Source organism: Oryctolagus cuniculus, chromosome 9 (assembly GCF_051225735.1).
Source record: "Oryctolagus cuniculus isolate XC-2025 breed Fujian yellow rabbit chromosome 9, ASM5122573v1, whole genome shotgun sequence".
Taxonomy (NCBI): Eukaryota; Metazoa; Chordata; class Mammalia; order Lagomorpha; family Leporidae; genus Oryctolagus; species Oryctolagus cuniculus.
The window spans coordinates 60,498,404-60,512,274 of record NC_142875.1 but is presented as its reverse complement, the minus strand read 5'-3'; the positions used below and the strand labels follow the sequence as shown (position 1 = coordinate 60,512,274).

Here is a 13,871-nt window from a genome sequence, read left to right as displayed (position 1 = left end):
TATTCTGTTTGGTTTTGGGGAGTTTGTTAGATATATCAGAGTTTAAAACACTTGATCAAAATTGGATCATGGATCATTATGAATTAAAGGTGACAAAAGATTTTAAAGGCACAGGCATTTGTCACAGTCATTGAGATGCCACTTGAGGTATGTGCATCCCATATAGCAGTGCCTGATTGGAGTCCTGGCTCCTGTACTTCCAATCTAGCTTCCTGCTAGTGCACACTCTGGGATGCAGCAGATGATGGCTCAAATATTTGGGTTCCTAACACCCACCTGTGAGACCCAGACTGAAGTCTGGACCCCTGACATTGGCCTGTACCAGCCCTGGTAGGCATTTGGGGAAAGAGCAGATGGAAAAGATCTCTTTCCCTCCCTTCTTCCCTCTCGCTTTTAAATAAAATGAAAATTAAATTTCTTTTTTAAAAAAGAAATTTCAGAATTCTTAAAAAGTACATTTATAAACTTTTATCTCAAATCTTAAACAGCTAATAGAGACAGAAGTTGTCTGGATTACATTTAGTCTTAATAGATATGTCTGTTTTAATTAACCAATAATGTTTTTATTTATCAAGGATTATTAAAGTTGTATGAACTTGGAAAATTGGGTTATTTATGAGTATACAGTTTTTTAAAAGTTTGGTACTATGTATACCATTCATGCATATACATGTATATAGAAAATACAGAAATAAAGGCCTTATAGCCGTTATTTAAAATTTTTGCCAGGGCTGGCACTGTGGCATAGTGGGTAAAGCTACCTCCTTCAGTGCTGGCATCCCATATGGGCACTGGTTCAAGTCCTGGCTGCTCCACTTCCAACCCACTCTCTAGTATGGCCTGGGAAAGCAGTAGAAGATGGCCCAAGTCATTGGGCCCCTGCACCCACATGAGAAGACCCAGAGGAAGCTCCTGGCTCCTGGCTTTGGATCGGTGCAGCTCTGGCCATTGCGGCCAATTAGGGAGTGAATCAGCTGATGGAAGACTTCTCTCTGCCTCTCTTTCTCTCTGTGTGTATCTCTCAGCCAGGACTTGAATCAGCACTCTGATATGGAATGATAGCATCACAAATGACACCTTAACCCAATGCACCACAATGCCAACCCTAGGGAATTTTTAACTAAAGTACTTAAATCATCCCAAAGACTAGCAAAGAAACTGGAATCAAATAGGCTTTTAGTTTCATCTGTCATATATTTAATGCCAGCATTTTGAAAGAAGCTTTTCTGAAACTGGGCATAATAATTGTAAGTGGGTTCATCAGGCTATTGAAAACATGTTAGATAATGGACTAATAAATGCATTTGAGATTTTTTTATTAAGATATCTGGCCAATTTTTTAGCATTTGTCCTGTGATACTCAACTTTTAAAAAAATTTCCAGTAGGGCCATTGCAGCTAGCCAACTAAGTCCATTCCTTAGGCATGATATCTCCATAAAGTAGAATTTATTGGTCTGAATCTGAAAAGTCAGGCTGATGGCTTTTGATTAAGAGATCAAATTATTGAATGAATTCAATTGCATCTTCTTTGACTTTCGAAAACCATTCACAAAAGCATGCAATTCAGCATTTGTCCAAGGAACAGAAGTAATGGTTTTAGTACAATCCTCATTAGACTTAATTTTAGATGGAGACATGAAAATAGGTGGGGTTTTAGAACTCAGTTTTGAGGGGCTCAATTTCAGTATTATAAAAAGGCAGCTCAGGCCGGCGCCGCGGCTCACTAGGCTAATCCTCCGCCTAGCGGCGCCGGCACACCGGGTTCTAGTCCCGGGCGGGGTGCCGGATTCTGTCCCGGTTGCCCCTCTTCCAGGCCAGCTCTCTGCTGTGGCCAGGGAGTGCAGTGGAGGATGGCCCAGGTGCTTGGGCCCTGCACCCCATGGGAGACCAGGAAAAGCACCTGGCTCCTGGCTCCTGCCATCGGATCAGCGCGGTGCGCAGGCCGCAGCGCGCCGGCCGCGGTGGTCATTGGAGGGTGAACCAACAGCAAAGGAAGACCTTTCTCTTTGTCTCTCTCTCTCACTGTCCACTCTGCCTGTTAAAAAATAAATAAATAAAAAAATAAAAAGGCAGCTCAGAGACAGAGAAGGATGGCAAGGAGAAGAGCAAGCTGGGGAATAGTCAAGGGAACAAGAGCGAGCAGAAGGCACCGAGAAACAACTCAAAATCTTCCAATTTGGAAACTGAGACAGTTGTGAACTTGTCTGCCTAAGAGAGGCAATAGTAGATTCATTATTAGTGGTCTCCCAATTTAAATATATTTCCCTTTCAAATTATTGAGTTTTTAAAGCTTTTACTAGTTGAGCCTGCAAATAAACTAATTCTGAATTCTCAAAAGAGCCCCAAGTGAATCCAGAAAGTTTCAAGTCACCATAACTAATTTTAATCCATCCTGCCTGATAGAAATCTACAAGAGGGCCTATAAGTTTTAACCATAAAAGGGCATGCATCCCACCAGAGCACAGGTCTTCACCTGATACAAGGGCAAATGTAGAGATTCCATCCACAGCTGCTTGCCTAGGAATGGATGCCATTAGAAAATGCTCACAATTGGGCTTTATCAACTGAGTGCTGAGTCTCAAGAAACAGTCTTTTTTTAAAAGATTTATTTATTTATTTGAAAGTCAGAGTTACACAGAGAAAGAACAAGAGGCAGAGAGAGAGAGAGAAGTCTTCCATCAGCTGGATCACTCTCCACTTGGCCGCAACGGCCAGAGCTGCGCCAATCCAAAGCCAAGAGCCAAGAGCTTCTTCCATATCTCCCACGAAGGTGCAGGGGCCCAAGGACTTGGGCCATCTTCCACTGCTTTCCCAGGTCATTGCAGAGAGCTGGATCGGAAGTGGAGCAGCCAGAACTCGAACCAGTGTCCATACAGGGTGCCGGCACTGCAGGTGGCGGCTTTACCCGCTATGCCACAGCACTGGCCCCAAGACACAGTCGTGGTCCTTGCTGTCTGTGCCAGTTTGGAGGAGGGATGATAAAGGTAGCCGGTTTTGGCCACTCAGACTAGGACTAGGCTGGGTTATACCGAACTCTCATAAATAACAGGGTGATACAAATTCTCAGGGTGCCACTTTGAGACAGGCAAAATACACACTGAAATCTGTCCATTGCAGTACAGTTATCTGGCCAATGAAGGTGCAAGTCTAGAGATTTTATCTGTGACCACTGGGCTGAGATAAAGGCTTTTGGGCTTTATCCGGTGCTGGGTCACACAGAAGAGAACCTGTCCCTGAGTTCCCTAAGATCTCTCTTCTAACCCCCTCCTCAGTGACTGAAGTATTGCTTTGCTTTTTCCGCTGGATGTTGAGAGAGGTATAGCTCTCTACTATGGAGGATCCAAATACTCAGCCTGCGTAGACCTGTGGCAGAGTTGGCCCCATCCAACTCTGGATTATATCACTGGGGGTCTGGCACTGGGATTCAAGCCCAAGGACTAGACTTAATTCCTCCTCACTCCTCCATGCTGCACTACTGAAATCTGAAAGAGGGCTCACATGGGCCATTCTTTCTTTTCTGTTTTTTTTTTTCTTTTTCTGTTTTTGAAAATTTTGCCCATCTATTTTCCTTTTTTTTATTTTGCAAAAAAAGAAATCTATTTGAAAGGTAGGGAAATGGAGATCTTCTATCTGCTGGTTCACTCCCCAAATGGCTGCACGGCCAGGCCTAGGCCAGGCTGAAGCTGGGAGCTAGGGACCCAATCCAGGTCTGTCATATGAGTGGCAGGGACCCAACTACTTCAACCATCATCTGCTCCCCACCTCCCCCCAGAGTGCACATCAGCAGGAAGCTAGAATCAAAAGTGGAGCCAAGACCTGAACCCAGGCACTCTCATGTGGTATGTGGGTATCCTAACCACAAGGCCAAACAGCCACTCTTACTTTTTAGTTTCACATAGCCCCATTTGTCAGCTTTTTAAATTTTGTTGTCTGTGCTTTTGGGGTGTCTGTCAGTATCCGAAGACTACATGCGTAACTTCCTGTGGCGTCTGTGGCCAACCTTCTCCAAGAGGTCATCCTAGCTTCTTCCCAGGGCCAAGAGTCGGGGTGGGGGGACAGAGCAGAGCGTCTGCTTCTCAGGGTCTCAGTGGGCCGAGCATCAAGGAACAAGTGCTCAGCTGCTTCTTGGGTTCACAGGAGGGTAGAACGACCACCAGCTGTCTGCCGGGGGCTCAGCGGGCAGAGCCACTCTAGGAAGGCTGGTTGGCTGCTTCCTAGTGCTCTGAGGGGGTAGCTGGGGCTCCTTACCTGCTTCCCTAAGTCTCTCCCCCCCCTTCTCCATCTCTCTCAAATATGTATAAAGAACTAGAGTAAAAACAATATTGATGGTCACAGGATGTAGCGCTGGCAGCGACTGATGAGTAACTTTTGCTGGCTTGGGTGCAACAGGGAGTAGGGGACGGCGGTCAGCTGATACGGAAGGAAGTTTTGGTGAATCACATATAAATGGTAGCGAAGCCTAAATTCTGGGGTGAGTGTGCGCTGTGCTCTCATGGGTCTCTTTATGAGGCAAAGTATGTGAAGATTTCCATAAAGGCCGAACAAGTAACGTACTTTATACATTATGGATGTCGGGATTCAGAACTGGGATGAATGAATCCCAGAAAGTAGACTACTCAGATATGTGGAAACCAGGATTGAGAAACAGAACCTCGAAAAGCTAATTAGCAGCAAAATTCAGAGGGAAACATGAGAGAGACTGCCTCAGGAGAGACCTCTGATCTGAAAGAGCAAACAGGTAAAGCCAGGAGACAGCCGTCTTCACTTCAGAAGATCCCGAGTAGATTACGTTCACACACAGCACTGAAGTTAAAGATTCCTGAGGAACTAAAATCTCGGCGTGTTGATGACCACGATATAACCACCAGGAAAAAAGAGTGAGTGTTTTATCTTTTATCTTCCTGCCGAGAATAATGTACATTCCAATACAGACGATTATGCAAATTGCAAAAAAAAAAAAAAAAAAAACTTGAGGAAACACAGAAAATAAGGAGAATGTGATTAGCAAGTTGTGACTGGCAGGAATAAAATAGTCCTGGAATGGAAGGTGCGGCACTCAGCTGCTCTATAAAACTGAAAGACCAGAATGGGGCTGGCACTGTGGCATAGCAGGTAAAGCCACTGCTTGTGGTGCCAGCATCCTGTATGGGTACCAGTTTGAGTCCTCGCTGCTCCACTTCCAATCCAGTTCCCTGCTCATGTGCTTGGGAAGGCCACAGAGGATGGCCCAAGTGCTTAGGCCATTTAGGGAGTAAACCACCAGATAAAAGATCCCTGTGTGTGTGTGTGTGTAAACTCTTCCATTCAAGTAAATACTCTTAAAAAAAAAAAGAAAAAGAAAAAGACTGCAGTGTGCTGATCTTCTCAGAGTACATATGCTGGGATGATTTGTGTGACTCAGAGCTGAGGAGGATTCCTTTATGACTGACCCATCTTCATTATGATTTCCTGGCAAAAAAATTCTATAACTTGTTTAGTGCCAGCAATTATGTGGTGGGTTCTCTTCAGCAGAACATAAAAGCATAGATATGAGTAATACAGTGCATTGAGTACAGCAAATGCATTCACCCATGTAACCAACAAGCCCAATCAAGAAGAAAACATTTGCCTCACATCTGAAAGTTTCTTCAGCTTTCCTCCCAGTCTGGTAAGTTTTCAAACCCCATCCGTCATTCCAAAGGCAGCCTATATTATCATTTTTAGTCGCCAAAGATTGTTTTCCCTGTTCTAGAACTTCACATAAATGGTCATACTATCTGGACTTTGTTAACTGGCTGGTTTTTGCTTAACAAATTGAGAAACATTTACATTATTACATGTATCACAGATTGTTTCTTTTTTATTACAGTAGTATTACACTATATGAACATATGACAATATTTTTATTATCTTGATATATACTTGAATTGTTTCTATTTTTTGTTATTATAGCTAAAGCTATTATGAAAAAATTTTTAAAAATTTTAAAATTAGTCATAGTTTTACACAGAGAGAAGGAAAGGCAGAGAGAAAGAGAGGTCTTCCATCTGCTGGTTCACTCCTCAATTGGCCACAATGGCTGGAGCTGCACCAATCTGCAGCCAGGAGCTAGGAGCTTCCTTGGGGTCTCCCATGTGGGTGCAGGGACCCAAGGACTTGGGCCATCTTCCACTGCTTTCCCAGGCCATAGCAGAGAGCTGGATAAGAAGTGGAATAGCTGGACTCCAACCAGTGCCCAAATGGGATGCTGGCACTGCAGGCGGCGGCCTTACCTGCTATGCCACAGCGCCAGCCCATAAAAATTTGTCTAAGAGACTTTGTGCTTATACGTTTTCATTTCCTTTGTGGAAATGCCCAGGAATGAAATTACTAGGAAATTAACTTTCAAATAAATGATCAAAGATTTTTTTTTTAAAGATTCATTTATTTTATTTGAAAGTCAGAGTTACACATTGAGAGGAGAGGCAGAGAGAGAGAGAGGTCTTCCATCCGCTGGTTCACTACCCAGTTGGCCGCAGTAGCTGGAGCTGTGCTGATCCGAAGCCAGGAGCCAGGAGCTTCTTCCTGGTCTCCCACGAGGGTGCAGGAGCCCAAGGACTTGGGCCATCTTCTATTGCTTTCTCAGGCCATAGCTGAGAGCTCGATCAGAAGTGAAGTAGCTGGGACTTGAACCGGTGGCCACATGGAATGCCGGCACTGCAGGTGGTGGCTTTATCTCCTATGCCACAGCGCTGGCCCCCAAAGATTTTTCCAAAATGAATATGCCAACTTATATTCTTATTATAAAAACATACATACTCCAATGCCTCCATATATTCACAATATTTAGTATTGTTGATCTTCAGTTTAGCCATTCTAATGGTTGTACAATTATTTCTTCATTGTCAATTTAATTTCCTAACTGTCTTTTCACCATCAGGTAAATGACATTAAACAACTTTTCTTATTATTATTGGCCATTGGTTATATATATTATGAACATTTTTCCTAATTATGGATTACATTTTTATTTTTCACTTTTAATGGGCAAAAGCTTGTAATTTTAAAATTCATTTCTTTTTTTTATGATCAACTTTTTTGTATACTAAGATCTTTTTCAACCCCAAAGTCAAAGATGTTCTACATTTTGTTTTAAGAGATTTAAAATTTTAGCATTTGCATTTATAATATAAAGTAGGGGTCAAGGTTAATTTTTGTCTTACAGCCTGATACAGTTGTGCCAACACCATTGTTTGTAAATGATATCTTTTCTCCAATAGATTCCTATCAAGTCATTTTCTAAAATTTAAAATTCAGGTCCTCAGCTTCATCTACCACCCGATGCCTCACTCCTTTATTGCATAGACATTTCAAGTACTCAAGAGCTATAGGTAGCTTCTGACTGCCACAAAAGCACAGATATCAAACATTTTCAACATCACAGAAAATTCTGTGGACAGTACTTCTGTATGTCTTATGGACTAATATTTTTGATTCTGTAAAAAATAATGTGGCCAGTGCCGCGGCTCAATAGGCTAATCCTCCACCTGCAGCGCTGGCACACCAGGTTCTAGTCCCGGTCAGGGCACCAGATTCTGTCCCGGTTGCTCCTCTTCCAGTCCAGCTCTCTGCTGTGGCCAGGGAGTGCAGTGAGGGATGGCCCAAGTGCTGGCTTCAGATCAGTGCGGTGCGCCGGCCGCAGTGGCCATTGGAGGGGGAACCAACAGCAAAAGGAAGACCTTTCTCTCTGTCTCTCTCTCTCACTGTCCACTCTGCCTGTCAAAAATAAAAATAAAAATAAATAATGTAAACCAAATGACCATTAAGAACAGATATGTTTAAAAAAATCAACCATTGAGTTTATTAGTCTGTTTTCTATTACTATAAAAAATACTCATATGAGGCAGGCTACTTTATAAAGGAGAGAGGTTTATTTTGACTCACAATTCTATAGATATAAGGTCTAAGGGGCCTTTTTGCTAAACTGGCACATGGCATCATCACATGGCAGGAGATATGAGCACTGTGCTTGTGTGGTTTCTCTCCCTCTAATTATAAACTCACAAGCAGTCAATTATGCTGCCTCCACCCTAATGGCCTTTTCTAATGTAATCACTTCCCAAAGACCACACCTCTAAATACGTAGTCAGATTAGATTTTTAACCCTCTCAATACCTCATAACAGGGACTAAATGTGAATACAAGAGGCTTGGGGGACACTCCAGCTGTTTTTATCCCTGGCGAATAAGAGGTTATCCTTTAATAGAGTTTCAGTTTTGATAGAGTTCTGGAGATGGGTGGTGGTAATGGTTACAACACAGTGTGATTCTTCGAATCCTATGTAATTTATATCATTCAATTCTCAACGTTATGAAATGTTACCCTCAATTTACAAAGAATGGAACATTTTCAGAAAGAGTTCGTAATGGTAAATCGGGGCCTCTCCTCTGGACTTCAAAGCTCTTGCTCTTAACCATCAAATCCAGGGGAATTAAGGCTTTCTAGTTGTTAGAAAAAGCAGCCGACGACGGAAAGCTCGCGATATTACATAAACTACTACTCCCAACATGCAAAGCGGCTTCCGCCAGTCACTCTCTTCACTGGGGACTGGAAGGCCCCAGCATGCCTCGAGGCGCGAAAAGGAACCTGGGACCGGTAGTTCGCCTGACGACTACTGGTTTCGCCAGCGCGGCAGTGGCGGCTCTGGGCTCCAGCCAGCAGGTCCGGTGAGGGCAAGCTGAGTCAGAGAAAGGGCGCGGAAGTTGAAGAGGGTGAGTCAGGCACTGTCTACGCGATAAAGGGACGAGGCGCCGGGCGGTAGGGCTGACTTAGAGCGGCCCGTGCGGCCGTCTGTTCCGGGACGCTGCTGTCCTAGCGTCAGCGAGGGAAGGGTGAGGAGGAGCCTGAGCCGCGTCCCTGCAGCCGTTCTCGCCCTCACGCTCCGCCGCCATCTCCACCATGCAGTCCCGGGAAGACGCTCCGCGTTCTCGCCGCCTCGCCAGTCCCCGCGGCGGGAGGCGGCCCAAGAGGATTTCCAAACCCTCGGTTTCAGCCTTTTACACGGGTCCAGAGGAGTTAAAGGACTCGGCCCATTCTGCAGCCATGCTGGCACAGCTCAAGTCGTTCTATGACGCGCGGCTGCTGTGTGATGTGACCATCGAGGTGGTGACGCCTGGCAGCGGGCCTGGCACGGGCCGCCTGTTCCCCTGCAACCGCAACGTGCTGGCCGCCGCGTGCCCCTACTTCAAGAGCATGTTCACTGGCGGCATGTACGAGAGCCAGCAGGCCAGTGTGACCATGCACGACGTGGACGCCGAGTCCTTCGAGGTCCTGGTGGATTACTGCTACACAGGCCGTGTGTCCCTGAGCGAGGCCAACGTGCAGCGCCTGTACGCCGCCTCTGACATGCTGCAGCTCGAGTACGTGCGGGAAGCCTGCGCCTCCTTCTTAGCCCGCCGCCTTGATCTGGCCAACTGCACGGCCATCCTCAAGTTCGCCGATGCTTTTGGCCACCGCAAGCTGCGATCTCAGGCCCAGTCCTATATAGCTCACAACTTCAAGCAGCTCAGTCGGATGAGTTCGGTTCGGGAGGAGTCTCTGGCCGACCTGACGCTGGCCCAGCTGCTGGCCATCCTGCGCCTGGATAGCCTGGACATAGAGAGTGAGCTGACGGTGTGCCACGTGGCCCTGCAGTGGTTGGAAGCTGCGCCCAAAGAGCGGGGCCCCAGTGCTGCAGAAGTCTTCAAGTGTGTCCGCTGGACGCTCTTCACTGAAGACGACCAGGACTACCTGGAAGGGCTGCTGGCCAAGCCCATTGTGAGGAAGTACTGCCTGGACGTTATTGAAGGGGCCCTGCAGATGCGCTACGGAGACATGTTGTACAAGTCACTGGTGCCGGTGCCGAACAGCAGCACCAGCAGCAGTAGCAGCAGCAGCTCTGTTGTCTCTGCAGGAGAAAATCCACCCCAGAGGCTGGGTATGTGTGCCAAGGAGATGGTGATCTTCTTTGGACATCCCAGAGATCCCTTTCTTTGCTACGATCCATACTCAGGGGACATTTACACAATGCCTTCACCTTTAACCACCTTGGCTCACACTAAGACTATAACCTCCTCTGCTGTCTGTGTCTCTCCAGACCATGACATCTACCTAGCTGCCCAGCCCAGGAAAGACCTCTGGGTGTACAAACCAGCCCAAAATAGTTGGCAGCAACTTGCAGACCGCTTGCTGTGTCGTGAAGGCATGGATGTGGCATATCTCAATGGCTACATTTACATTTTGGGTGGGCGAGACCCTGTCACTGGAGTCAAGTTGAAGGAAGTGGAATGCTACAGTGTTCAGAGGAACCAGTGGGCCCTGGTAGCTCCCGTGCCCCATTCCTTCTATTCCTTTGAACTAATAGTGGTTCAGAACTATCTTTATGCTGTCAACAGTAAGCGCATGCTCTGCTATGATCCTAGCCACAATATGTGGCTGAACTGTGCTTCTCTTAAGCGCAGTGACTTTCAGGAAGCATGTGTCTTCAACGATGAGATCTATTGTATCTGTGACATACCAGTTATGAAGGTCTACAACCCAGCCAGGGGAGAATGGAGGCGGATCAGTAATATCCCCTTGGACTCAGAGACCCACAACTACCAGATTGTCAATCATGACCAAAAGCTGCTGCTCATTACTTCTACCACCCCTCAGTGGAAGAAGAACCGGGTGACTGTGTATGAATATGATACAAGGGAAGACCAGTGGATTAATATAGGTACTATGTTAGGTCTTTTGCAGTTTGACTCTGGCTTTATTTGCCTCTGTGCTCGTGTTTACCCTTCCTGCCTTGAACCTGGTCAGAGTTTCATCACTGAGGAAGATGATGCCCGAAGTGAGTCTAGCACTGAATGGGACTTAGATGGATTCAGTGAGCTGGACTCCGAGTCAGGAAGTTCAAGTTCTTTTTCTGATGATGAAGTGTGGGTGCAGGTAGCACCTCAGCGAAGTGCACAGGATCAGCAGGGTTCCTTGTAAATATTTTGAAGTGCTAAGATGTTTCTCCTGCTTTGTGGAATGTATCTTAACAAGATCCTTTCCTAAAAAAAATTGACTAGAACCACAAATTTGATTTAGAAAGGGTAATATTTTGAAATACTAATGTAATATTTTAAAATGTAAACAGTCCATAAATCAGCCTGCTTAATAATTTACTCTGCTAAAAGTCCAGATTAAAATATGCAAAAAGATCTTAATTGATTAGTATCCTTTGTGACTTTTGTTCATTATTCAAATATACATTGTGCAAATGAGTTTTTTTGATTAGTATATTTTCAGTATCAGTTTACTCAATTTTTAAATTGTTTATTGTTACAAGAAATTTAGTTTTTTAATTTATTTAATAGTAAATCAGACTAGGAGTTACTGGTAGGGTTTTGAAGGTATATACATTCCTTCAGAATAATGAAAGCAGATTTCCAAAAGTTTATTCTAGTCAATTTCTTGTAAGTTAAAGGTAGTTTGTTAAAATTGTGATTGGGTTTCTTCCCTTCTGCAAGGAAAAAAAAATGAATATGTAAAGTTTTACCGAATGGTGGTTTCATTTTGGTTATATGTAGAATGGCTTTACAAGTTCATAGAAAGCTTTAAAAATCAGGATTTCACTGTTTTAAAAGATTTGCATTTTTATTTTGGAATTTAAAATGCTTATTTGCTAAATGTGACCAATATCTAATTAAAAAATGCATTCTAGTGTCACCAAAATACTCTTCTAAACTGGCCCCCTACCCCTGAAAAGAAAATTTTGTTTTGTAAATTCCTACTGTTGATCTGTACCTGATACATGCCTCATTGAGTCGGAGGAACAGTCCTTTTTCACTGGAAATACAATTGGGTAATGTAAATTTTTATCTGTTGGTCATGCCTTGTCTTAAAAAAGTTTATTTGCTTTCTTTATATAGTTTTGCTGTTTCTCTTCAGTAGGAAACAATTTATTCTTTACTGTTTTGTGAGGTAATATTGGTTTTGAAAATATGTATAAGCTAAAAACAGTATTTTATTGATATTAGTGGTCATTGTGTCTATCATCTTTAAAATTAAGTGCCAGCAAAGACCTTCAAACTTTAAGATGTATATAGAACTGTTTTCTGTAGTATTGAAATATTCTGTCAGTTTTGTAAGTCATGTATATGTTCTTGATTATCAGCTTGGAGGTATTTTTGTATTAAAAGTTGACAGTTAAAGAACTTAAGTGGATGTGGCATTTGGGGCCAATAGTGAAAGTATCTTTCCTCTCAAATATTTCCCTAAGCTGTAGTATACATGTTATTTTATTATGGCATTTGTATGTGTTTTGTGTTTCTCTGTGAACTATACTCTAGTCTTTGATTCTGTCACCATATGATAGGGGAAGTCCAGAAATAGAGACTAAGTCGCACAAAACTGACACTGTTAAATATGAGAAAATATAGGTGCTTACCTTTTGAAGCTTTATTAATACACGTTTATCAGAATACATGTACACACTAAATGGTGTACATATGCTATACAGATGTTTATGATGTATAAATTTTTCTATAACTGCTTAAAATTATCTTCCTGAATCTTTGTTAAATAACATGCTAATTCTTCATCTGTGTTTATTCTCTATAGACAGATTTTTGATACCCTGTCAGAGGGCTGAGGAGTGTGACTGGGATGGGGAACTGAATTTTGGAATAAAAAACAGGCAGAAAGAAAAGGATAAAACAGATACACACACACACACATACACAGAATGCTTGCTTAGCCATTTTGATTGGCCATTTTAAGAATCTACAAGACATTCCTGTTTAACATTTCTACCAAAAGAAGACCTGCCCTAGCATTTCATGTTCCTTCAAAAAGGTTAACATGCTTTTAGTGGCCTATGGCTAAAGTTTGTTTCATTTGATATCAGGGACGTTATGAGTACTGCTGTTAACATAGAAAACTATTTGTCAATAATGTTACTTTTCGGCCAGCTTTTTCTTCATCAACATCTTGTTAATAGCTTTTTGTTCTGTAAGGTAGAACCATAGCAATGCTTATTTCAATGAGATTATCCCTCTGAAGAATTAAGGTGTGCAACTCATGTAAAAAATGCAAATTCTCCAATTTGTCATTCTTAATCTTTCAGTTAAAGCCTAGGCTAAATAATAGTAATATCTTGCTTTACAATAAGGTTTTCTTGGAAAGAATTTTGGTTCTGTAATTATATTTGTGAAATAGGGAGTAGATGTGAACCATTATTTTCTAAAATGATTTGTACATGGTTAGTTACAAATAAAATTGATAACTAGAACCCAGGCTTCCTGACTTTCTAATTCTGTGGTTTTGCTAAATGTGTAAAACCCTTGCTTCATAATGAATGACACAAGTAGCAGTGTTGAAATCCCTTCATGACAAGCAGATACCTGCATCTCAGGTTTCAGTTAATCTGTGTGCCTTTTATCAAATGCTCAATATAATGTTTTTTTTTAAGATTTATTTATTTGTCAAGGCAGAGGTAGAAGGAGAGAGTGAGCGAGCGAGCGAGCTTTGATCTGCTGGGTCACTCCTCCAGTGGCTGCAAAGGCCAGGGGTAGACTAAGCTGAAGCCAGGAGCCAGGAGCTTCATCTGGGTCTCCCACATGCATGCAGGGGCCCAAGTACTTGGGCCATCGTCCACTGCTCTCCCAGGTGCATTAGCAGGGAGCTAGATCAGAAATGGAGCAGCCAGGACTTGAATGGGCACCCATATGGCAGAGGCTTAACCTTCTACACCACAGCACTGGCCCCTATCAAATGCCCAGTATAATTTAATTTGCAGGAATACCATTTGTAACAGTTAAAATCACCTCCATTGTCTTTTACACTTGATCTTAGTCAAAAGGCTAAGCAATCCCATTATCTTATATCTGTGTGGCAGTAGTCT

At 43.3% G+C, this 13,871-nt stretch overlaps 1 protein-coding gene across 1 annotated transcript; it reads left to right on the top strand.

Moving 5' to 3' along the window:
- Window positions 1–7,876: 7,876 nt before the first annotated feature.
- KBTBD7 (kelch repeat and BTB domain containing 7) lies at window positions 7,877–13,259 on the top strand. Its single transcript, XM_008260021.5, has one exon. The coding sequence runs from the start codon at window positions 8,918–8,920 to the stop codon at window positions 10,973–10,975; it is 2,058 nt and encodes a 685-aa protein (XP_008258243.1). The 5' UTR covers window positions 7,877–8,917; the 3' UTR covers window positions 10,976–13,259.
- Window positions 13,260–13,871: the final 612 nt, after the last annotated feature.